The following is a 26275-nucleotide window of genomic DNA, read 5'->3' as shown; positions in this document are numbered from 1 at the left end:
GTACCTAAAAAAACAAAACACCAAGAGAACCCTGCACCTAAAAAACATGTAACAGTGGGGGCGCCTAACTGGCTCAGTCGGTAGAGCAGGTGACTCTTTATCTTGGAGTTGTAAATTCAAGCCCCACGTTGGGTATAGAGATTACTCAAAATAAAATTTAAAAAAACAAAACACAAAAAACTACAAAAACATGCAATAGTGTACAGTTTTTCAAAATTCTTTTAAGGGTTAGGTCACCAACTCCTAAATATACAGACCACTACTCTAAAGAAATGGTTAAATACCCATCTATTTATATAGATAGTTCAATAGATCAATTAACAGATGAATAATCTTAATATTGCATTGTATGTTAACTAATTAGAATTTAAATAAAAATTTGAAAAGAAAAATAGATGGATAATCAAAGGGAATCAAAAGAAATATACAAGGCCTTCAAATCATTAAGAAACATTCACACGCATATAAAACACAAAAAATAACAGATAATGGAAGCTCTTTTAAAAGTAGCATGTATATAAAGTCAATTGACTTTGTAAAGACTTAAATTTTTCTGCAAAATGTAGTAAGAATCCTAGAGTAAGGAAACAACCAATCCAAACATGGACATCATGAGATCCAAAGATGTAGGATGGAACTTATGATAATGTACGAAGAATTCAGACTAGAAAAATTCTCCTACGACGCACATAAAGAAATGAGTAACATATGCAATTACTGCTCTGTAAATATGACTCTTCAAAACGATGCATACGTGTTACCTAAAGCTCTAGCAGAAGACAAAGCAACCAAGTACAGAAAGGATTCTTTTGTACTTGTTAAAAGATAATATCTAATCTTAAGAACCACCTAAAAACCAGATTATTCCGTATGTAACCCCTTACCTGACATTTTGAGTAGGATTCCACCTTTCAGAGGGCAGTTCTCCACTCTGTGGGTCATCTACAGGTGGATGAAGAATCGAAATGCATACATCTCCATTCTATGAGACACAAACATCACATTCAGTAAATACTCAAAAATATGATGTAAAAAGGGACATCAGTTCTGCTGAAGTTTCTTTTATTCTTAGAAAACTTGTTTTCTCATCATTAGGGGAGAAAACAATTCTTTTTCTTCATGTTTGCAATCGATGCTGAAGAATTTTTTTTTTAAAGACTTAATATATTTATTTGTGAGAGAGAGAGAGAGAGAGTGAGCGAGAGGGAGAGAGAGAGAAGCTGAAGCAGACTCTGCCCTGATCGCAGAGCCCAATGAGGGGCTCAATCCCGCCACCATGAGATCATGTCCTGAACCAAAACCAAGAGTCAACCGCTCAATCAACTGAGCCACCCAGACACCCCAATGCTGAAGAATTATTAAACATTTTTTATATTAGAAATATTAGTTCTGAACAATCTGCAAGATACATTTCTTAGTTAAAAAAGCACTATGTTTGTAGCACCATCCTTCTAAAAAAACTCACTTAAAAATAGAGAGGGGCAACTGGGTGGCTCAGTCGATGGAATAGTCTGACTCTTGATTTTGGCTCAGGTCATAATCTTGGGGTTGTGGAATCAAGCCCCACATTGGGCTCTGCATTCCACGGGGACTCTGCTTCTCTCCCTCTCCCTCTGCCCTTCACCCCCACCCCACTGCTCATGCTCATGTGCTCGCATGCTCACGTGTTCTCTCTCTAAAATAAATAAATCTTTTAAAAATATTGACAAATATGATGAACTGATATTCAAGAGTTTTGAGAAGCAACTAAATATCTTTATTTTCAGACACATCTGAACCTAAAGTACATAAAAAGAAACAACCCCCTCCAAAATTTGACCTTGCTTAAAATCTATCTAGAGAGATGTATAATCACCTTTAACATCAATGGTTTCAATAATTATGGTTTACATAAACTGAAAATATGCCTCCCAACAACTTATTTATAACTCCCTCAGGATATGGATAAAACTCACTACTTTTCTGGGTAAGATTTTATTTATTTATTTGAGAGAGAAAGCATGAAATGAGCACGAGCAGGGGAGGAGCAGAGGGAGCGAGAAAAGCAGACTCCCTGCTGAGCAGGAAGCCTGACCCAGGGCTTGCCCTCAGGACCCTGGGATCATGACATGACCTGAAGGCAGATGCTTAACTGACTGAGCCACCCAGGCATCCTTTGGTTCATAAATTTAAATTATAGGACCTAATCCACATGTACATTTAGTTTAAGTCAAACACATATGGATTGCTTACCTTATACATCACAGACTGTTATTCAACAGGAAAAAAAAGACTGAGTAAGATATAGTACCAACCTCAGTTTAAAATGAAAGATTCAAAATTCTAAATAGAGATAATAACTAAAGTATAAAAATCTGGGACACCTGGGTGGCTCAGTCGGTTAAGCATCTGCCTTCGGCTCAGGTCACGATCCCAGGTTCCTGGGATCGAGCCCCGCATCGGGCTCCCTGCTCAGGCGGGAGCCTGCTTCTCCCTCTGCCTGCCACTCCGCCTGCTTGTGTTCCCTCTCTCCCTGTCAAATAAATAAATAAAATCTTTTAAAAAATAAAGTATAAAAGTCTTATATATACAACCCAAATTTAGACATACACACAAAATACACAACCATATCAAGATAACAGAACATTTTTAAAAGGAGAATAAAATTTTAATAAAATACCAAATACTAAATTCTAAAACTTGTTAGATGCCATGAGGAAGGTAAAAAAAAGCACAACAGAAACAAGGAAAGAGAAACTTAGGGTATATCCTGGATAGTGGACACCTGGCATGTGGTGTGGAAGACAAACTAAAGGCTTAATGTTTGAAAAAGCTTTGAGATGGGTCTTGAATAATAAGTCAATTTTAACAACCTAAGGGAAATTTAGACATGAGTTAGCCCGGAGAAATAAACCAACATCATAAACAGACTTGGGTAGTTGTATTTGTTTTGCATTGCTACTGTAACAAATCACCAAACTTAGTTCAAAACAAAAATTTATACTTCTGTAGGTCAAAATCTGACACTGTTCTCACAAGGCTAAATTCAGTGTGTCAGCAGCAATGCACTCCTTTCTGAAGGCTCTAAGAAAAAAATCTCTTTCCTTGCCCTTTCTAAAGCTTCTAAAGGCCACCCACACTCCTTTGCTCTTGGTCCCCCTTCCTCTAATCCTCAAAGCAAACAATGTTGCACTTCTCTGGGCCTTTCTTCCACATCTCTCATTCTCATTTTCTGCCTACCTTTTCCACATGAAAGGACTCGGGTTACACTGGGCCCACCTGGATAATCTGGAATAATCTCTTTATTTTAAGGCCAGCTAATAATTAGCAACTTTAATTTTTCTTTAACATATAAGCTAACATATCACAGGTTCCAGGGATTGAGATGTGGACTTCTCTGAAAGACCATTATTCTACCTACCACAGTAGTGAAGAACCCACTTGTAATGAAAAATAAAATACAAAAATTAGACCACAGGAATATGTTACTTTGTTCTGAGTTTAATACCTATATATATAAAACTTCTGAGCAGTGGAATGACATACATAGATTTGTACTTAGAAACAACATATTAAAAGATGGGCATCTCGGGGCGCCTGGGTGGCTCAGTTGGTTGGGCGACTGCCTTCGGCTCGGGTCGTGATCCTGGAGTCCCGGGATCGAGTCCCGCGTCGGGCTCCCTGCTCGGCGGGGAGTCTGCTTCTCCCTCTGACCCTCCTCCCTCCCGTGCTCTCTGTCTCTCATTCTCTCTCTCTCAAATAAATGAATAAAAAATCTTTAAAAAAAAAAAAAAAAAAAAGATGGGCATCTCAATTGATACAAAGCATTTGACAAAATCCAACACTTTTTCTAGATAAAAACACTCAAAAAACTATAAATAGAGGGGAAGTATCTTAACATTGTAAAGGAATTAAAAAAAAACAACAACCCACATCTAGCATTTTACTAAATGGTGAAATCTTTCCTCCTAAGATCAAGAATAGGACAAGGATAACCATTTTTACCACTGCTATTTAACACTGCCCTGGAAGTTCTAGCCAGAGAATTAAACAATAAAAAGCAATAAAAGGCATACAAACTGGGAAGGAAGAAGTAACATTATTTCAAAAACGACAAAGAAAATTTCAAAGAATTCACAAGATAGCTACTAAAGCTAATAAGAAATTCAGCAAAGTTGTAGGATATAAGATCAACACTCAAAAATCAGATTTACTTCTCTATACCAGCAGTAACATAAACAGGATAACCTAAAACGGATATTGAGAAAACAATTCCACTTACAATGGCATCTAAAAGAATAAAATACCGAGGATTAAATCTAACCAAGGAGGTGAAAGATTTGTACACAGAAAACTATTAAAACACTGCTCAAAGAAATTAAAGACCCAACATCCTGTGTTCATGAGTAGAAAGACTTAATGTTAACATGGCAATATTCCCCAATTTGATCTACAGATTAAATGAAATCCTAATCAAAATACCAGTTTCCCTTGTCCCAGAAATTGACAAACTGATCCTAATATTTATATAGAAATTTAAGGGACAAACAAAAGCAAAAACAACCTTTAGAAAGAAGAGTAAATGGGGCGCCTGGGTGGCTCAGTCAGTTAAGAGTCTGCGTTCGACTCAGGTCATGATCCCAGGGTCCTGGGATTGAGCCCCGCATCGGGCTCCTTGCTCAGGGGGAAGTCTGCTTGTCCCTCTGCCCCCCCCAAACCGCCAACTCATGCACATGGTCTCTCTCTCAAAATAAATAAAATCTTTAAAAAAAAAAAAAAAGAACTGCCTTTCTGGAGACCTAGAATTTGCCCCATCCTTTAAAAATAATAATTATAATAAATAATAATTTATTGAGGTGAAATTCAAATACATAAAATGAACCACTTAAAGTGAACATAATTCAATGGCATTTAGTATGTGGTCCCAGTGTTGTTCAACTATCACCTTTATTTGTAAAGTATTTCCATCATGCCTACATAAAACACCTTACCCACAACACAATTTCCCCCCATTCCCATTTCACCCTAGTCCTGGTCTCTGACAGCCATGCCCCCAGCTTTCTGTCTCTGTGTATTAATCTATTCTGGATATTTCTTATAAAAGGAATCATACAATATGTGACCTTTTTTCTCTTTCACTTAGCCTAATGTTTTGGAAGTTCCTCCATGTTGTATCAGGTATCAATAACTTTTTTTTTTAAGATTTTGTTTATTTAAGAAAGAGAGAGAGTGCAAGCTGGAGGAGAATGAGAGAGAATCAGAAGCAGACTCCACACTAAGCGCAGAGCCGGATGCAGGCCTCGATTTCACGACTGCCAGATCATGATCTGAGTCGAAACCACGAGTTGGCTGCTTAACCAACTAAGCCATGCACAGGCTCCAGTACTTCATTTATCTTTATGGCTGGATGATACTCCATTGTATCCATCCATCTGTTGATGGACATTGGACTTTGTCCACCTTTTGGATGTGTGAATAGTGCTGCTGTGACCATGTGTATAGATGTACTTGCTTAAGTAATTTTTTCAGTTCTCTTGCTTGTATACCTAGGAGTGGAATTACGGGATCAAATGGGTAATTCTGTGTTTTACTTTTAGAGGAAGGACCAGACAGTTCTACAGCAGATGGACCATTTCATATTCCCATCAGCAGTGTATGAGGGTTCCTCTTTCTTCACATCCTCACCAATACTTATTTTTAACTTTTGTTTTAATTCTAGCTATCAAAAGAGGATGTGAAATGATATCTTATTGTCGTTTTGGTTTGCATTTCCCTACTGAATAATAATGTTGAACAACCTTTCATGTGCTTATTGGCCATTTATGTATCATCTTTGGAGAAATGTTTGTTCAAGTCCTTTGCCCAGTTTTCTTTTTTCTTTTTTTTTTTTTTTTTTTTAAGATTTTATTTATTTATTTGACAGAGAGAGACACAGCGAGAGAGGAAACACAAGCAGGGGGAGTGGGAGAGGGAGAAGCAGGCTTCCCGCTGAGCAGGGAGCCTGATGTGGGGCTCGATCCCAGGACCCTGGGATCCTGACCTGAGCCGAAGGCAGACACTTAACGACTGAGCCACCCAGGCGCCCCGCCCAATTTTCAATTGGCTGGTTTATCTTTTTGTCTTTGAGTTGCAGTTCTATATAATTAAGGATATTAAACCCTTATCAAATGTATGACTTAGAGATATTTCCTTCATATCTATAGGGTTTTTAAAAATCTTCTTCTTGATAATGTCCTTTGCGTAAAAGTTTTTCATTTCAATGAAGTCTAGTTTATGTTTGTTTGTGCTCATGCTTTTGGTATTCTAAGAATACACTGCCATATTGAAGGTCATGAAGATTTACCCCAATGTTTTGTTTTGTTTTTAGAGAGGGAAAGGCGAGGACAGAGGGAGAGAGAGAATCTTAAGCAAGCTCTAAGCCCAGCAGGAGCCCAACGCAGGGCTCGACCCTGACACATCATGACCTGAGCTGAAATCAAGAGTCACTTAATCAACTGAGCCAGCCAGGCACCCCTGGTTTTGTTTTTAAATAGTTTTATGATTTTAGCTCTTAGATCTTTGTTCCATTTTGAGTTAATTTCGTACATGGTATAAGGTACGAATCCAACTTAATTCTTTTGTTTTTGGAATTCCAGTTATCCTAGCATCACTTGTTGAAGAGACTATTATTTCCCCATAGAATGGACTTAGCATCCTTGTCAAAAATCATTTGGCCAAAGATGTATGGATTTATTTAGGGACTCTCAGTTCTAGTCTGTTGGTCTATAGGTCTATCATTATGCCAGTCCTAAACTGTCTTGACTTTAGCAATACTAAGTTTTGAAATCAGGAAGTGTGAGTTCTCCAACTTTACTTTTTTTTTTTTTAAGATTTTATTTATTTGAGAGAGACAGCATGAGCAGGGGGAGGGGCAGAGGGACAAGCAGACTCCCCACTGAGTGCAGAACCTGATGTGGGTCCCGATACCAGGACCCTGAGATCAGATGCTTAACCGGCTGAGCCACCCAGGCTTCCCTTTAAGATTTTTAAAATTTATTTATTTGAGACAGACAGAGATAGCGACAGAGAGAGCATGATGTAAAATGAAGACTATCTAGCCTAGGCCCCCTCCAAATCCAATTAAACTGAAATCTCCAGTATTCTTTATTTTTAACAACTTCTCTCCAGGATTTTGATATGTAGCCAAATTTGGGTACATTACTGCTTAGGGAAATCTCTTCCCCATACCTTAAAGTTAGAGAGAATGCATAAGATCTGCAAATTCATGAATATAACTATATAAATATACATTAATTCCTGCTTGTCAAAGACTATTTACAAACCAGAGCCCAGCTCTACAAAAGGGCAAATTTGGTGGCCTAAATATTATTACATTCTAAATGATGGCTAATGTACCTATACTCAAATCCTTCAGGTTTGTATACTGTCACAGAGCAAACTAGTGTCCTTAAATTTTTTTAAAGAAAAACTATAAGGAAAATTTAAAAATCTAAATAAAGCATAACAAAGAATTCAAACGTTTAATAATGTTTATTATTAAATTGCATTTGCTAGGTAAAATTTCAACACCAAATCAGAATCAAAATCCTCTGGTTTCTGGTGACTTTCTACCTTACTCATTTGATTCATATAAATCAAGGTGAAAGTCACACAGAGACTTCGAGAGTTCTACAGGAACATTCTACAAAACTTTTCTCTAATGATTTAGAAATAAAGAATATTTTACAAGTCGAATAATGGTTTTAATGATGGAAACAATTAAAAATATTTTACTGAGTACAAAAGAAAAGTTATGTCAATTTACCTTAGTAGTTAAAGCAAACAAAATATATTAGGTTACACACTTCTGAATAGCACATAAGAAAGCATTCGTATTCATTTGAATTCAAAGAGAAATGTTTTATGCAGGTCCATTTTTAAAGACTATTGAGTAAAATTATATAAATTTTTAATGTTCATCAAATGCACACTTTAAAAATGATAATACTGATAACAAAATTTTAACAAGCACTCGGCATCTTTATGTGGATTAAAACCACACAGTTCAAGCATGTTTCTGATGATTTAATAACACAATACAGAAACAAAATCTGTCTCACCTCTATAGAGGAACACAGAGCAGCTATAGACAAGTAATATATGTTTTACCTTTCCCATGAGGGCCTGGGTGGCTTAGTTGGTTAGGCGACTGCCTTCAGCTCAGGTCATGATCCTGGAGTCCCAGGATCAAGTACCACATTGGGCTCCCTGCTCAGTGGGGAGTCTACTTCTCCCTCTGACCCTCCCCCTTCTCATGCTCTCTAATAAAATCTTAAAAAAAAAAAAAAAAAACCTTCCCCATTCCACACTTTACTCCAAATAAAGTCTGTAGTTTACTTAACAGTATTGTACCAAAGTTAATTTCTTAGTTTTGATGAATGTACTATTCTTGTATAAGATGTTAGTTAACATTAGAGAAACCTGAGTAAAAGTTCTATGAGAACTTTCTGTACTATTCTGGAAACTCTTTTAAGTCTAAAATTATTTTTAAGTGGGTTAATTTTTTATTATATTTTTATTTTATATATATATATTTTAAAGATTTTATTTGACAGAGAGAGAGAGCCAGAGAGCACAAGCAGGGGAAGGGGCAGAAGAAGAAGGAGAAGCAGGCTCCCCACTGAGCAAGGAGCCCAACTTGGGGTTCGATCCCAGGACCCTGGGATCATGACCTGAGCCGAAGGCAGATGCCTAAGTGATGAGCCACCCAAGCGCCCCAAGAAGTGGGTTTAAACTTAACATTTTTAGTATGTTTATAACATCTACACATTGAAATGAAAGCATTTTAATAAAAATTATAAATGTTATAGAATTTTAAAATTTTGTATTTAAATTTTATATGAAATAAGTTTAAGAATAATGAACTTCAGCAGTTTATCCTAGCATTGAAAAATCATCAGAGAATATAACATTACAATTTTATTTGTAATTGATTCTAATATGACTTCTTTGGTTTTATTATTTGATTCCTGGGTGGAATAACAAAGGAAATTACCAGAAAAACCATAGCTCTATTAGATAATTCCACCAAAAGGATAAAAGAATAATAATTTAATCAAAGAGAAAGAAATGTACATTAAATGAGCAAAGGAGATGAAGCAGAACTAGGTGAGCTATCATTTGTTGCATTATCTAATAATTTTACTGAGTGTTATCAAATAAGAATGGAGTAAACCCTTATTTTAAAACATCTTGCTATGTAAAGGATTCAAACGTACTTCCTAATTATACTCGCTATGAACACAGTGGTGTACACAGAGGACAGAAAGACCATATGTGGATGGGAAGGGAGGAATGGTTGAAAAAGATAGGTATCTGGGATGGTTAAATTTATGTGTCAACTTGACTGGGCTAAGGGATGCTCAGATAGCTGGTAAAACATTACTTCTGGGTGTGTCTGTGAGGATGTTTCCAGAAGAAATTAATATCTCTATCAGTAGACTAAGTAAAGAATATCCACCATAATGGGGATAGGGATCCTAACGGGGCAAGCATCCGCCATTCTGATGAGGGCCTGAATAGAACAAAATGGCAAAGGACAAATTCTCCTGAGCTGGAACAACGGAACTCTGGGTTTTTGAGTCTTGGTACTCTAGGACTTGCACCAGCAGCTCCCTAGTTCCCAGGCCTTCGGATTCAGTCTAAATTATACTCCCAGCTTTCCCAGTTCTACAGCTTGCAGAGATTGTGCAATTTCTGACTTCATAACCATGTGAGCCAACTTGTATAATAAACCTCCTCTAATATATATCTATATATGCTATCGGTTCTGTTTCTCTGGAGAACCCTAATACAGTATTACTATTGCTTTTACCTAGTCTTTCCTGTATAATATTAAAATATAATTTATGATTACAGCTTTATTGTAAAGGACTCTTAACATATGCAGTTCTTTCAATTTCTGAAAAGCTGATAACGGCATACCATCTACCTAAATTAATACAAAGATCATAAACCCTGTGTAATTAAGGCCCATTCACCACTCACAAAGCCTAAATTTTATTATTCCAAAAAGTTATGGTTCTATAGACTTGGCAAAAAGCCTTATACAAGACACCAGAGAGCTAGTTCACTCAAGCCATGTGAGGACACAGAGATAAGCCACAACAGTCTTCAGAAACAAACCATACTGGTACCTTGATGTTGGACTTCTAGTTTCCTAACCTATGAAAAAATAAATTTCTTTTGTTTAAGCCATTCCCTATATGATACTGTTATGGCAGCCCAAGCTAAGAAAACATGTCTTAGGAAAAGCCTATTAAAACAGTAGGATCTAATTTTAATCATTATTAAAACAATAAAATTTAAAAATACTATATCCTAAAGATCAAGTACTGTGTTTTCCATTCAGGTTTGCAGTGAACCTAAAACTACTCTAAAAAAATCAGGATATTCTTAAAAAAAAAAAAAAATTAAGATGTATTTATTTGACAGAGAGAGAGAAAGAGCACAAATAGGCAGAGAGGCAGGCAGAGGGAGAGGGAGAAGCAGGCTCTCCACTGAGCAGGAAGCCCGAAGTGGGGCTTGATCCCTGGACTCTAGGATCACGACCTGAGCCAAAGGCAGATGCTTAACCGACTGAACCACCCAGGCACCCCTAAAAATAAAATTATTTAGTTTTAATTTTTTTTTAAAGATTTTATTTATTCATTTGAGAGAGACAGAGACAGAGAGAGCACACAAGCAGGGGGAGAGGCAGAGGGAGAGGGAGCCGGGAGCCTGATGTGGGGCTTGATCCCAGGACCTGGAGATCATGACCTGAGCTGAAGGCAGACGCCCAACCATCTGAGCCACCCAGGCGCAGCCCCCAATTTTTTTAAATAAATGATAAAGAACAGGGAGATTCTGAGTTGCCATAGCTGTAAAGTTCATAGTGAATTACAGTATGTATGAAAACCCCATTTTAATACATGGTCTGTGGGGCAAGTAGGGTTTGTTGGTTGTCTACATTGAATATGCAGTTACCTGTAACCAGGAAACTGTATTTTTGAGCTCACTCAACATATTACAAAGCAGATAGGAGTAGAATGATTGATGACAAGTTCATATTAAATTTTTTTTTTAAGATTTTGGGGCGCCTGGGTGGCTCAGTTGGTTAAGCAGCTGCCTTCGGCTCAGGTCATGATCCCAGGGTCCTGGGATCGAGCCCTGCATCGGGCTCCCTGCTCAGCGGGGAGCCTGCTACTCCCTCTCCCTCTGCCTGCCTCTCTGCCTACTTGTTCTCTCTCTCTCTCTCTCTGTCAAATAAATAAATAAAATCTTAAAAAATAAATAAATAAATAAAAATAATTTTTTTTAAAGATTTTATTTGTCAGAGAGAGAGAGAGAGAGCACAAGCAGGGAGTGGCAGACAGAGCAGGAGAGGGAGAAGCAGGCTCCCCACTGAGCAAGGAGCCTGATGCGGAACTCGATCCCAGGACCCTGGGATCATGACCTGAGCCGAAGGCAGACACTTAACCGACTGAGCCACCCAGGCGTTCCATCGTATTAAATTTCTTTTGTTCTCCAAGTTTCCCCTTGATATTTATAAATTTCAAAAACTTAGCAACGATAAAGGAAATGTTAAAATAATTAAATTCACTCATATAACATTGCCGTATTTACTACTTTTGGGGCTGCAGTAATGTGTCCATGGATGTATTTAACTAAACTGTAACCAAGCTCTGGTGATTTTTAAAACTTAACATAATAAACTATTCTGTAACAGTAACAGTCTTTACAATATTTATTTTTACTCATTCATTCATTCATTCAGTCGGCTCCATGCCCAGTGTAGAGCCCAACAAGGGATTTGAACTCAAGACCCTGAGATCAGGGCACCTGGCTGGCTCAGTCGTTAAGTGTCTGCCTTCGGCTCAAGTCATGATCTCAGGGTCCTGGGATCGAGCCCTGCATCGGGCTCCCCGGTCCGCGAGAAGCCTGCTTCTCCCTCTCCCACTCCCCCTGCTTGTGTTCCCTCTCTCGCTGTGTCTCTGTCAAATAAATAAATAAAATCTAAAAAAAAAAAAAAAAAAAAAGATGCTGAGATCAACAGTCAAACACTCAACCGAGCCACCCAAGTGCCCCTACAATATTTATTTTTAATGCCCATGAATCAAAAACTTTTTTTTTTTTTTAAAGATTTTATTTATTTATTTGAGACAGAGAGAATGAGATACAGAGAGCATGAGAGGGAGGAGGGTCAGAGGGAGAAGCAGACTCCCTGCCAAGCAGGGAGCCCGATGCGGGACTCGATCCAGGGACTCCAGGATCATGACCTGAGCCGAAGGCAGTCGCTTAACCAACTGAGCCACCCAGGCGCCCTCAAAAACTTTTTTTTAATAAAGATTTTATTTATTTATTAGAAGAGAGACAGAGAGAGCACAAGCAGGGAGAGCGGCAGGCAGAGGGAGAAGCAGGCTCCCTGCTGAGCAGAGAGCCTGATGCAGGACATCCCAGGACCCTGAGATCATGACCTAAGCTGGAGGCAGACGCTTAACCAACTGAGCCACCCAGGCTCCCCTAACAAAAACTCTTTCAAGTCCCTTTTTCTGGCATTTGAGTAGTCTGCTTTTGTTTTTTGATTGGGTTGTTTCATTGTCCCTCCCTCCCCTGCAGTTCTATTATAAATAACTCTGCAGTAAACTTTTTAGTGACTAGAACAATATGATATTGAGGTCCACCATGTGTCCACCTTAGGGGACAACACACGTGGGTGAGTAGAGAACCACCACCAAGAATATCCCTTTGGCCAAGAAGCAAGAGCCCTATTCTCTAGAATCACAAATACTGACAGAGGCCCTGAAAAAGTTCAATTCTGGGGCACCTGGGTAGCACAGTTGGTTAAGCATCTGATTCTTGGTTTAGGCTCAGGTCATGATCTCAGGGTTGTGAAATTGAGTCCCACATCAGGTTCCATGACCAGTGAGATTCTCTCTCCCTCTCACTCTGCCCTTTCCACTCGTGTGCACGCTCTCTAAATAAATCTTTAAAAAAAGAGTTCAATTCTGATACCATTTCTAAATGTAGCAAAGATAAATTAACTTATGTGAGAAGAGTCTCTTATGACCACCATGACTACATCAAATTAAATTGCTAACTATGACTTACCACTTCTTTAATTTTTTATTTTTTTTTTTAAAGATTTTATTTATTTATTTATGTGACAGAGAGAGAGATAGCGAGAGCAGGAACACAAGCAGGGGGAGTGGGAGAGGGAGAAGCAGGCTTCCCGCCGAGCAGGGAGCCTGATGTGGGACTCGATCCCAGGACCCTGGGATCATGACCTGAGCTGAAGGCAGACGCTTAACGACTGAGCCACCCAGGTGCCCAACTTACCACTTCTTTTAAAAGAAAACTTCTGTGGCATGGAAAACAACTGCATATTTGTAAGGTATGTATGCATTATTTTACCACTGAAAATTTTATTATGAATATGAAAAATATTTTTAAAGATAACGATCCAATGTTAAATCTTAAGGAGACAGAACTAAATGGCCTACCTTAATAGTGAGAAAATGCTGGAAAGGGGAGTTTACCTACATTTTAATCCTTCACAGTTCTGAAATCCTTCGTTTTTTGTTTCTTATTTGAGAGGGATTTGGGAATTAGATAACTTGAGATGGAAAGAAGTGAATACACGGCTTTATGGTAAATTAGTTCTCAATAGCAAAACAAAAGCTTGTGTCTTCTCACTTCTCTCTTGCTATCTAAAATCTATCTATCTAAAAATAAATAAAATCTCTATATATATTACATGGACAGAGACACAAAAATATTTCTATGTGTACTGAACTCACTTTGAACTTACGAAACAGCGAATTGCTTCTATGTCTCTCTCCTACAATGGGTAACTTAGTTATACAAAATAATGTAAGGTATTTACTATTGTTTATTCATACGGTGATTATGTCAAATACTAAAGATACTAAAACAATATTCTGGGAGCTTATTTCTGGAAATGTAACTATGTATCACCTCTTGAGCACCAGTTTGTTCTGTTTAAAGAAGAAAAGAGGGGTCCCTGGGTGGCTCAGTCAGTTAAACATCTGACTCTTGGGATGCCTGGGTGGCTCAGCTGGTTAAGCAGCTGCCTTCAGCTTAGGTCATGATCCCAGGGTCCCGGGATCGAGTCCTACATCGGGCTCCTTGCTCAGCGGGGAGCCTGCTGCTCCCCCTGCTTCTGCTCTCTCTGACAAATAAAATCTTAAAAAAAAAAAAATCTGGGGCACCTGGGTGGCTCAGTTGGTTGGGCGACTGCCTTCGGCTCAGGTCATGATCCTGGAGTCCCTGGATCGAGTCCCGCACCGGGCTCCCTGCTCGGCAGAGAGTCTGCTTCTCCCTCTGACCCTCCCCCCTCTCATGTGCGCTCTCTCTCTCAAATAAATAAATAAAATCTTAAAAAAAAAAAAAATCTGACTCGTGATTTTGGTCAAGATCTCAGGGTTGTCAGATTGAGCCCCACGTGGGACTCTTCGCTGGGCATGGAGTCTGCTTAAGATTCTCTCTCTCTCTCCCTCTGCCCCTCCCCGCTTCTAAAAAAAAGGGGGGGGGGCACCCGGGAATCAAAAATAATTAAAAAAGAAAAAAACAAAATGAAGATAATACCTCAAAGAAAAAGCAAGTTGTGAAAAACACTAAAGCTGCTCCAGTGTGCTAATTTATACAGATGGAGATCCAAATTCAGGACTCTAGAATAAGTTTTCCATTTCTTGCCCACAAGCAATTCAAAGACTATGTTGCTCTGTTTCTGGAGCAAAGGAGCTTCCCAATATCCACCAGGCCAATAAAAGGGACTACCATAACTAATGCTGCCAATTTTAAAAAGCAATTTTATGCTTGGACCACAGCTTCAATAAAATGAAACCACCTCAGAGCCTTATTACAATGAAAAATATTACAGAATGGTAAAGGAGTAGACTCTAAGGATATTATACAGGATCCTGACATAATTATCCTGAGAAACAAAATGCATCATTCTAGCATCCTTACAGATTAGCCCAAAGGTAAGTACATTTCATCAACAAAACTAGAAATGATTCCCGAAGGCATGTGAATTTGTCCAGTAAAAGAACCTCACCTTGGATTTATTCTAAAAGAGGTTCTCAACTGTTCTGCAGCAATTCCTAAAAGGAGGCCAGTCCAAATGTAGTAGGATAAATTCCCCCTAAAAAGCTCAATTTCTGGTCACAGCAACAGGTGACCACTGCTGTGACGCTACAGGATAGGTACACTAATCTGTATGTCTTTATATATACGGAATTTTTGAAATGCAAGTCTTAACACATAGGCATTATAATAATCTTAGCAATAAGCAACAAAGGTTTAAAGCCTTCTTTTTTTTTTTTAAGATTTTATTTATTTATTTGACAGAGAGAGAGAGAAAGCGAGAGCAGGAACACAAGCAGGGGGAGTGGGAGAAGGAGAAGCAGGCCTCCCACAGAGCAGGGAGCCCAACGTGGGGCTCGATCCCAGGACCCTGGGACTATGACCTGAGCCGAAGGCAGACGCTCAACGACTGAGCCACCCAGGCGCCCCTAAAGCCTTATTCTTAAATATAATATATACTGGTATTATAAAACCACCCTCAATTTTGAACCATTAAACTAGAGATTACTAACTAAAAGTGGGGAACCATGAACACTCCCTTGTGGCTACAGCGTAACAACCACAGCATATGGAGATATAAAGGTTATTTTAAAGGACTGTTTCTAAAAAGCACATCTTCAGAGAAGTTCACAACATATGTCTCTTACCTCATAAATGTTGGGGTGCCACATTTTGGTCAAGAATCTGAAGGTAGGTGGTGAATATGGGTAGTCAATAGGAAATTTAATATGCGCCTGAAAAGAAAAAAAATGAAATTGAATAAATCAGATTTCAGGTTTTTCATCTGCCTAATAATACACCTTATTATAACCCAGTGCAACAAAAACTCCTTTCTACAGAGTAGACTCTTAGGATTAACAACTGCTCATATACATTTTGTTAGCCCCAATGTCAGTTATTATTAGCACATTCTTATAGCATCTCTTCAAATATTTATAAGAGCTTATGTTAAATCACCAAAACTCAACATCCATATAATTTTTAATTAAACTCATAAGAGTGAAAAACAGTATAGGTACAGGTGTGTCACACTAATTACTGCATTTTTTTTTTTAAAGATTTTATTTATTCATTCATGAGAGACAGAGAGAGAGAGAGAGAGAGGCAGAGGGAGAAGCAGGCTCCCAAGGAGCAGAGAGCCCGATGCGGGACTCGATCCCAGGATCCTGGGATCATGACCTGAGCCGAAGGCAGACGCTTAACCATCTGAGCCACCCAGGCGCCCTAATTACTGCATTTTATTACAAAAAATAATTAACACAACCTTATGGTACATAATACAGTTTTTAACTCACCTAACTACCACCCAGAAATAATAAATCCTACCATTTTTTCTAATCATGCACTATCCTTTATTATTATTTTTTATTATTAACATATAATGTATTCTTTGTTTCAGGGGTACAGGCCTGTGATTCATCAGTCTTATAGAATACACAGCACTCACCACAACACATACCCTCCCCAATGTCCATCACCCAGCCACCCCATCCCTCCCATCCCCCTCCCCTCCAGGAACTTTCAGTTTGTTTCCTGAGATTAAGAGTCTCTTATGGTTTGTCTCCCTCACTGGTTTCGTCTTGTTTCATTTTTTCCTCTCCTCCCCTATTATCCTCTGCCTTGTTTCTCAAATTCTAGGGATCTGTGAGATCATATGGTAATTGTCTTTCTCTGAAATGCTACTATTTTGATACAGCTCCTTCCAGCAGTTAATTTTGGTGTATACATGTTTATTTCTTTACAAGCCTTATTTTCAAAAATTTGAATATACTGCATTTTATACTTTTCTCCTATCCATAATCATACATTTTCCTATAAAATAGTCTCCAAATACATGATTGTTAGTGACTCTGTAATGTTCCATCATATGAATATATAGACGAAACATTAAAAAAAAAAGATTTCTTTATTTTGAAACATTTGGGTTGTTTTCACTCTTTTGCTATTATAAATAACTGCAGTTGACTGTCTTTGGCAATATCCCTTATTTCAAATATGAAGAAACCCAGAAAGACCCTCATCTAACAGTACAGTAAAAGAGCCTGAGGAAGGGACAGAAAGGACAAGCTAAGAGTAAATAAGCTAAAACCAACATGGCAAGTCAGGACACTCAAAATTTCTTTCTTCAATAAAAGCAATGAGAAAACTGGCAAAAATTTTAAGAATCAATTTTACAGAATGTAGAAAATAACCAAAGGTCTGCAGGAATTCAAAGAGCATCTATTTAAGAAAAAGAGCTGACCCTCAATAAGAACAGTGAACTCTACGGTGTTTTAACATGCCCTAGTCCCACGCCCTGACCTCCAGAGCTATGGTAACCTTAGAACTAACAAATCACATTTAAAGTGAAGACAAGCAGCAACAATGTGCTGAAATTTCTTCAAAGCCTTAATCCCAAAGAATTATCACTATCTGACCTTTTTGATGGTTCCCTAAAAAAATTCACTTGCAAGGTTGTCTATATTTGACCTGATCTGTAGCTTGCACAGCATCAAAATAATTTTCCTTGGGTGTGGTTGTTGACAATGATAGACAAATATTGAATTCAAAGCTGCCTGTTAGATTGAACAACAGACTAACCAAAAAATTTAATAGGGAAAGCAAGGATAAGATACACATAAGGGGGCGCCTGGGTGGCTCAGTTGGTTAAGTGACTGCCTTCGGCTCAGGTCATGATCCTGGAGTCCCGGGATCGAGTCCCGCGTCGGGCTCCCTGCTCGGCGGGGAGTCTGCTTCTCCCTCTGACCCTCCCCCCTCTCATGCTTTCTGTCTCTCATTCTCTCTCAAATAAATAAATAAAATCTTAAAAAAAAAAAAAAAAGATACACATAAGGGCTGTGAAAAACTCTAACAAATCCCTAAGAATATATAAGACTAGGCCCATGTGTAGTGCTGGACATGTGTACAGGCTATACACACACTCAGGAAAGTCATGAGAATTCATTAGAAGGCCCTAAACTATCATCTCTGGCTGAATTTGAGGATCTGCACAAGGAGGAACTAAAGGCTAAGGCAGAGTTCAAAACTGGCTAGCTGAGTGTTAAAAGGTGTGCCTCAACATGCACACAGAGCTGCTCTACAATGCCCAGGGAACTTGTTGGTTCCAGGAAATCAAATCAAATCAAACTAAGGAAATCACTGTTCAATCATTAGCTGATTGCTTAGCTAACCAAGTGGAGACTTTACTGGCCAAACACAAGAATATAGACAAAACAGAACTGGGTCAGAAAACTAATTAAACAAGGAAACAATCACAATAAACAGCAAGAAAAAATTCTGTTGCCACATTTTATTACTTACACATCCAACTAGTTTTCAACACATTACTACAGAACATGAGAAAAAAAACAACCTACAAAGTATCGCCTATATACAGGGTAAAAAACCAATCAATAGAAAATAGAAGCCCAGATACTGAATTTATCAGACAAGTCCTTAAATCAGCTGCATTGTTTAAAGGATTGAAGGAAACTGTGGCTAAAGAACTAAGGACAGTATGAGGGAAAAAAAGTATTTCGGCACACTGAATATCAATGAAGAAAAATTATAAAAAATAAAATGAATAGTTTTTTGAGAAAAAAAAAAGTATGAACTGTGGTCAAAAGTACAATAACAATAACAAAAAGCTAGATGGGCTGAACAGCAGATCTGAATAAGAGGAAAAAAGAATTTGTGAAAATGAAGATATGTCAATTTAGATAACCCCATCTAAAGAAATAAAAACAAATGTGACTCAGAAACCAACATATGCATTACTGGGAATCCCAGCAGGAGAGGAAACAAATGGACAAAAAAGAGTATTTGATAAAATAATGACCCCAAACATCCAAATTTAATGAAAAACATTAAGCCTCATAAACAAGAAGTTCAACAATTGCCAGTAGAATAAACTCACAAAGATCCACATCTAGATATATCATAAACTGTTGAAAGCCAAAGACAATCTTGAAAGCAGCAAGAGCACAATTAATCAAGCACAAGGAATCCTCAATAAGAGATAACTTCTAATCAGAAGCCAGAAAACAGTGCTGAAAGAACAAAAGTCATCAACCAAAATTTCTATATCCAGCAGAATTATTCCTCAAAAAATGAAGGTGAGGGCGCCTGGGTGGCTCAGTTGGTTAAGCGACTGCCTTCAGCTCAGGTCATGATCCTGGAGTTCCGGGATCGAGTCCCGCATCGGGCTCCCTGCTCAGCGGGGAGTCTGCTTCTCCCTCTGACCCTCCCCCCTCTCATGCTCTCTTTCTCTATCTCATTCTCTCTCAAATAAATAAATAAAATCTTTAAAAAAAAAAAAAAAAAAGAAGGTGAATTAAGACATTACTAGACAAATGAAAACTGAGAACTCATAATTAGCATACATTATAAATGTATTTTTTGGTTTATATCTTTTTTCCCCTATCTGATTGATTTTTTAAAAAAGATTTTATTTATGTATTTGAAAGAGAGACACAGCAAGAGAGGGAACACAAGCAGGGGGAGTGGGAGAGGGAGAGGCAGGCTTCCCGCGGAGCAGGGAGCCCAATGTGGGGCTTGATCCCAGGACCCTGGGATCATGACCTGAGCCAAAGGCAGACGCTTAACAACTGAGCCACCAAGGCGCCCCCCCCCATCTGATTTAAAAGGCAAATACATAATATAATAATTATAAATCTTGATGGGCACATTTGTGTGGCAGAGAAAAGTAAAGGGGAAGGATCAGACTTATGAAGAAGCAAAATTTTCAAAATTTATTTTTTAATTCCAGTATAATTAACATAGTGTTATATTAGTTTCAGATTTACAACACAGTGATTCAACAATTCTATATATTACTCAGTGCTCATCACGATGAGTGTACTCTTAATTCCCTTCACTTTATTTCACCCAACCACCCCCATGTCAGGTAACTATCAGTTTGTTCTCTACATTTAAGAGTCTACTTTTTTGTCTTTTTTTGTTGGTTTTGTTTCTTAATTTCCACATGAGTGAAATTATATGGTATTTGTCTTTCTTTGACGTATTTCACTTAGCATTATACCATCCATGTTGTTACAAATGCCAAGTTTCATTCTTTTTTATGGCTGAGTAATATTCCACTGTGTGTGTGCACGCACGTGTGTATGTATGTATATACACACACCCCACATTCTCTTTATCCATTTATCTTGGATGGCCAAATGGGTTGCTTCCACATTTGGCTACTGCAATAAACACAGGGGTGCATATATCTTTTTGAGTTAGTGTTTTCATGTTCTTTGGGTAAATACCCAGTGGTGGAATTATGGATCATATGGTGATACATTCTATTTTTAATTTTTTTAAAGATATTATTTATTTGACAGAGAGAGAGAGCACAAGCAGGGGGAGCGGCAGGCACAGGGAAAGGGAGAAGCAAGCTCCTTGTTGAACAGAGAGCCCGACAGAGACTGATGTGGGGCTCAATCCCAGGATCTTGGGACCATGACCTGAGTCAAAGGCAGACACTTAACTGACTGAGCCCCTGTTTTTAATTTTTTTTTAATTTAAATTTTTTTAATTTAAATTTTTTTAAAATTTAAATTTTAATTTTTTTTTTTAATTTTAAAAACAGGTGCCCCTGTTTTTAATTTTTTAAGAACCTCCATAGTGTTTTCCACAGTGGCTGCACCAGTTTGCATTCCCATCAACAGTGCACAAAGGTTCCTTTTTCTCCGTATCCTCGCCAACACTTGTTTCTTGTGTTTCTGATTTTAGTCATTCTGACAGGGGTGAGGTGATATCTCATTGTGGTTTTGATTTGCATTTCCCTGATGATTAGTGATGTTGAACATCTTTTCATGTTCTGTTGGCCAACTGTATGTCTAGAAGCAAAATTTTTGTATACTATTGAAATTAAGATGGTATTAAATGATCTACTTTAGTTACAAGATCTCCCCCGGACAACCACTAAGAACAACTCAAAAACTGAATACCGCTTCATGATTTAAAATACCCAAAAAGGGAATACAAGGTAAATTCCTCAATTTGATAAAGAACATTGATTTAAAAAACGCTAACTAACACTGTAATTACCAGTGAAAGACTTAATGCTCTTCCCCCAATTTCAGAAACAAGACATGGATGTCTGCTCTCACTACTTCCGTTCAAGACTATACTAAAGATGCTAGCTAAGACAACTGAGCAAGGGAATGAAATAAAAGGTATCTTGGTTGGAAAGAAAGTAAAGTTATATGTATTTGCAGATAACCTAACCTTGTATATAAAATACTCAAACGAATCCACTCCAGGTTATTAGAACAAGTAAACAAGTTCATCAAGGTTGCAAGATAAAAGATCAATATACCAGCATCAATTATATTTCCATATGGTATCATTTAAATAAACTGAAAGGAAAATTAAGAAAATACCATTTACAACAGCATCAAAAACAATACTTAAAAATAAATTTAACAAAAATGGCACAAAACTTATACTCTGAAAAATACAAAACACTGTTGAAAGAAATTAAAGACCTAAACAAATGGAAAGATATTGCATATTCATGGATTGCAAGACTTAATACTGTTAAGATAGCAATCCTCCCCAAACTGATCTTCAGATTCAACATCATTTTATGGAAATTCCAGCTTCCTTCCTTATAGAAATGGAAAAGCTGGTACTAAAATTCATATAAGGTTGTAATTCAGGGGACCCAGAATAGCCCAAACAGTCTTGAAAAAGAACAAAGTTAGACGAGAAGAAAAAAGAGGAAGAGACTGAAAAACTCTTGTGATAAGTTCACAATCCAGAGGCAAAGGCTCACTGAAAGACTGAGCCCTAAACACAGGAGTAGAGAATGCTTCCCTCTCCCCAAAATCTTACCACCAATTACTGAGACCTATTTAAAGAGTTCCTTATATCTGGGTACATCATATCCAGCTATCAAGAAAAAAATCACAAGCATACAAGAAGGAGAAATAAAAAATAAAGAAAGCAATTATCACAATGAAAATATGGCATAGATTTTGGAATTATCAGACTGGGAATTTAAAATAACTCTGATTAATATTCTAAGGATTTTAACGAATAAAGCAGATAGCATGCAAAAACAGCCAGCCAATGTAAGCAGAGAGATGGAAATCCTAAGAAAGAACCAAAGAGAAATGCTAGAGATTAAAAAACACTGTAACAAAAACGAAGAAGGCCTTTGATGAGCTTATTAGGACTGGACACAGCTGAGGAAAGAATCTCTGAGCTAGAGGTTATATCGAAAGAATTCATGAAAACTGAAAAGGAAAGAGAACAAAGACTGAAAAAAACAGAATATCCAAGGACTGTGGGGCAACTACAAAAAGGTGTAACATACATGTAATAGGAATATGAGAAGGAACAAAAAGACACGTACCATAAAGAAAATGAAAAAACAACCCACAGAATGAGAAAAAAATATGTTCAAATTATTTTTCTGGTAAGGGATACATATCCGGAATATGTAAAGAATATTTATAATTAGAGGCGTCTGAATGGCACAGTCAGTTAAGCATCCAACTCTTGATTTCAGCTCAGGTCGTGATCTCAGGCTCGTGGGACTGAGCCTTGTGCATGGCTCCGCACTCAATGTGGAGTCAGCTTGGACTCTCTCTCCCTCTGCTCCTCCCTACCCTGCTAGCTCACGCTCTTTCTCTTTAAAAATCTTTAAATTAAAAAAAAAAAAAGAATGTTTAAACCTAAACAACAAAGAGGAATACAGGTATCCTTTGCTTTTCAAAAGTTCAGATCACACCACTTTGCTTTTACAGAACAACATTAGTATCTATTTTCACTAACAGAAAAAAATCTAAAGAGGGGGCGCCTGGGTGGCTCAGTCATTGAGCGTCTGCCTTCAGCTCAGGTCATGATCCCGGGGTCCTGGGATCGAGCCCCACGTCGGGCTCCCTGCTCAGTGGGAAGCCTGCTTCTCCCTCTCCCACTCCCCCTGCTTGTGTTCCCTCTCTCGCTGTGTCTCTCTCTGTCAAATAAATAAAATCTTAAAAAAAAAAAAAAATCTAAAGAGGATTTTCATTTCTGTGGGAAAAAAACACAAAAAGTGAAAATAGAATTCAGTGTTTGTTTTGCAAGCTGTTATAGAAGCAGTGTGCACCCTGAGCAACAAATGTAGCACTGCCAATGTCCTTCAGCATCTCACCACCATAGCTTTGAACTGTGTTTGTGAGCGTCTGTGCTTTATCTGGATTTACTTGTGTATCTGTTGGTAAGATATGCCCGAAGGTATCAGAAAAGCCTAAGAGAAGTTATGTTTTGGGTCTAGGAACACTCAAACTTTTTTCCATATAAATTAATAGTAAGTGCTTCTTCACTTTATACCATTTTGGCTTATAAAAGTTTTCTTTTTTTTTTTTTTTAAGCTTTTATTTGTTTACAGAGTACAGAGTACAAGAAGGGGGAGCAGCAGAGGGAGAGGGAGAAGCAGGCTCCCTGCTGCACAGGGAAGCCTGACGTGGGGCTCGATCCCAGGACCCTGAGAACATGACCTGAGTTGAAGGCAGACACTTAACTGACTGAGCCACCCAGGCGCCCCTTATAAAAGTCTTCATAGGAACACTCTACTTTCAAAGAGTAGGGGGAACCTGTAACTCAACTGAAAAATGGACAAAGTATGTGAATAAACATTTCTCCAAAAAATATGATAAACAAATGGCCAATAAGCACAAGAAGAGATGCTCAACATCATTAGCCACAGGGAAATGAGTATCAAAAGCATAATGAGATACCACTTCAAATCCACTAGGATGGATATAAAGACACAGCAAAAACAGTTCTAAGAGGGAAGTTTATAGCAATACAGGCCTATCTCAAGAAACAAGAAAAATCTCAATTAAACAATCTAACCTTCCACCTAAAGGAACTAGAAATAGAAGAATAAACAAAGCCCAAGGTTAGTAAAAGGAAGGAAATAATAAAGATCAGACTACAAAAAAGTAAAATACAGACTAAAAAAACAATAGAAAAGATCAATGAAACTAAGAGCTTATTCTTTGAAAAGATAAACAAAACTGATAAAACTCTAGCCAGGGGCACCTGGGTGGCTCAGTTGTTAAGCGTCTGCCTCCAGCTCAGGTCATGATCCCAGGGTCCCGGGATTGAGCCGTGCACTGGGCTCTCTGCTCAGCAGGAAGCCTGCTTCTCCCTCTCCCGCTCCCCGTGCTTGTGTTCCCTCTCTCGCTGTCTCTCCCTGTCAAATAAATAAATAAATAGTCTTAAAAAAAAACCTCTAGAGAGAATCATCAAAAAAAAAGAGAAAAAAGGGGCACCTGGGTGGCTCAGTCGTTAAGCGTCTGCCTTCAGCTCAGGTCATGATCCCAGGGTCCTGGGATCAAGCCCCACATCGGGCTCCCTGCTCGGCAGGAAGCCTGCTTCTCCCTCTCCCGCTCCCCCTGCTTGTGTTCCCTCTCTCGCTGTCTCTCCCTGTCAAATAAATAAATAAAATCTTTAAAAAAAAAAAAAAAAGAGAGAGAGAGAAAAGCACAAATAAATTCAGAAATGAAAGGGAAGTTATAACCGATCTTTTACTTATTTTACTTATTCTTATCCCACAGAAACACAAAGGATTGTAAGAGACCACTATGAATAATTATATGCCAACAAATTGGGTAACCTAAAAGAAATGGATAAATTCCTAGAAACATACAATCTTCCAGAATTAAATCAGGAAGAAATAGAAAATCTGAACAGACCAATTACTAGTAATGAAATTGAACCAGTTATCAAAAAACTACCAAAAAATAAAAGTCTAGGACCATATGGATTCACAAATTCTACCAAACATTTTAGAGTTAATACCTATTCTCTTCAAACTATTCCAAAAATAGAAGAGGGAGGAAAGCTTCCAAATACATTCTATGAGGCCAGAATTATGCTGATACCAAAACCAGACAAAGACAGCACACACAAAAAAAGAAAACTACAGGTCAACAGAGATGCGAACATAGATGCAAAACCCGCAGTAAAATAATAGCAAACCAAATTCAACAATACATTAAAAGGATCGTACACCATGATCAATTTAGATTCATTCCAGGGATGCAAGGATGGTTAAACATCTGCAAATCAAGCAACAATGATACACATTAACAAACTGAAGGATAAAACAATATGATCATCTCAACAGATGCAGAAAAAGCATTTCATAAAATTCAACATCCGGGGCACCTGGGTGGCTCAGTTGTTAAGCATCTGCCTTCGGCTCAGGTCATGGTCCCAGGGTCCTGGGATCGAGTCCCACATCAGGCTCCCTGCTCAGCGGGAAGCCTGCTTCTCCCTCTCCCACTCCCCCTGCTTGTGTTCCTTCTCTCGCTGTGTGTGTGTGTTTGTGTGTGTGTGTGTGTGTCTCTCTCTGTCAAATAAATAAATAGTCTCTTAAAAATAAATAAATAAAATTCAACATCCATTTATGATAAAAACTCTCAACAAAGTGAGTACAGAGGGAACACGCCACAACATAATAAAGGCCATATGTACCAAAGCCACAGATAACATCACAGTTAATGGTAAAGAGCTGGAAACTTTTCCCTCTAGGATCAGGAACAAGAAAAGAATGCCCACTCTTGACACTTTTATTCAACATAGTATTGGAGGTCGTATCCATATCAATCAGACAAGAAAAGAAAAGAAAGGAAAGGAAAAGGAAAAGGAAAAGGAAGAGAGAGAGACACGCCTGGGTGGATCCTAGGGTCCTGGGATCAAGTTCTGCACCAGGCTCCTTGCTCAGAGGAGGGACTGCTTCTTGCTCTGCCTGCCAATACCCATGCTTGCTCTCTCTCTGACAAATAAATAAAATCTTAAAAAAAAAAAAAAGAGAGAGAGAGAGAGAGAGGAGGAAGGGAGAGAAGGGGGTAAGGAAGGAGAAAGGGAGGAAGGGGCAGGCATCCAAATTGGAAAAGAATAAGTAAAATTGTCATTATTTGCAGGTAACATGATACCATAAAAAACCCTAAAGACTTCACCAAAAAACTATTAGAATAAATGAATTCAGTAAAGTTGCAGTATAAAATTAATACACACAAATCAATTATATTTCTATATGCTAATGAACTATCAGAAAAGAAACCAAGAAAATGGAAAACCATTCTATGCTCATGGATTAGAAGAACAAATATTGTTAAAATGTCTACGCTACCTAGAGCAATCTATACATTCAGTGTAATCCCTATCAAAATACCATCACCTTTTT

At 38.1% G+C, this 26275-nt stretch overlaps 1 protein-coding gene across 1 annotated transcript in view; it reads right to left on the bottom strand.

The window, feature by feature from the left end:
* UBE2R2 (ubiquitin conjugating enzyme E2 R2) overlaps positions 1–26275 on the bottom strand; it is a 106708-nt gene that overhangs the window by 20723 nt on the left and 59710 nt on the right. Inside the window, exons 2-3 of the mRNA XM_021691136.2 lie at positions 15753–15839; positions 885–982 (exon numbers count right to left, since the gene is read on the bottom strand). Of these exons, the coding sequence (XP_021546811.1) occupies positions 885–982; positions 15753–15839 (185 nt within the window). The remainder of the gene's footprint in view (positions 1–884; positions 983–15752; positions 15840–26275) is intronic.

This window comes from Neomonachus schauinslandi, chromosome 13, assembly GCF_002201575.2.
Source record: "Neomonachus schauinslandi chromosome 13, ASM220157v2, whole genome shotgun sequence".
Classification (NCBI taxonomy): Eukaryota; Metazoa; Chordata; class Mammalia; order Carnivora; family Phocidae; genus Neomonachus; species Neomonachus schauinslandi.
This window is presented reverse-complemented; position numbering and strand designations above follow the sequence as displayed.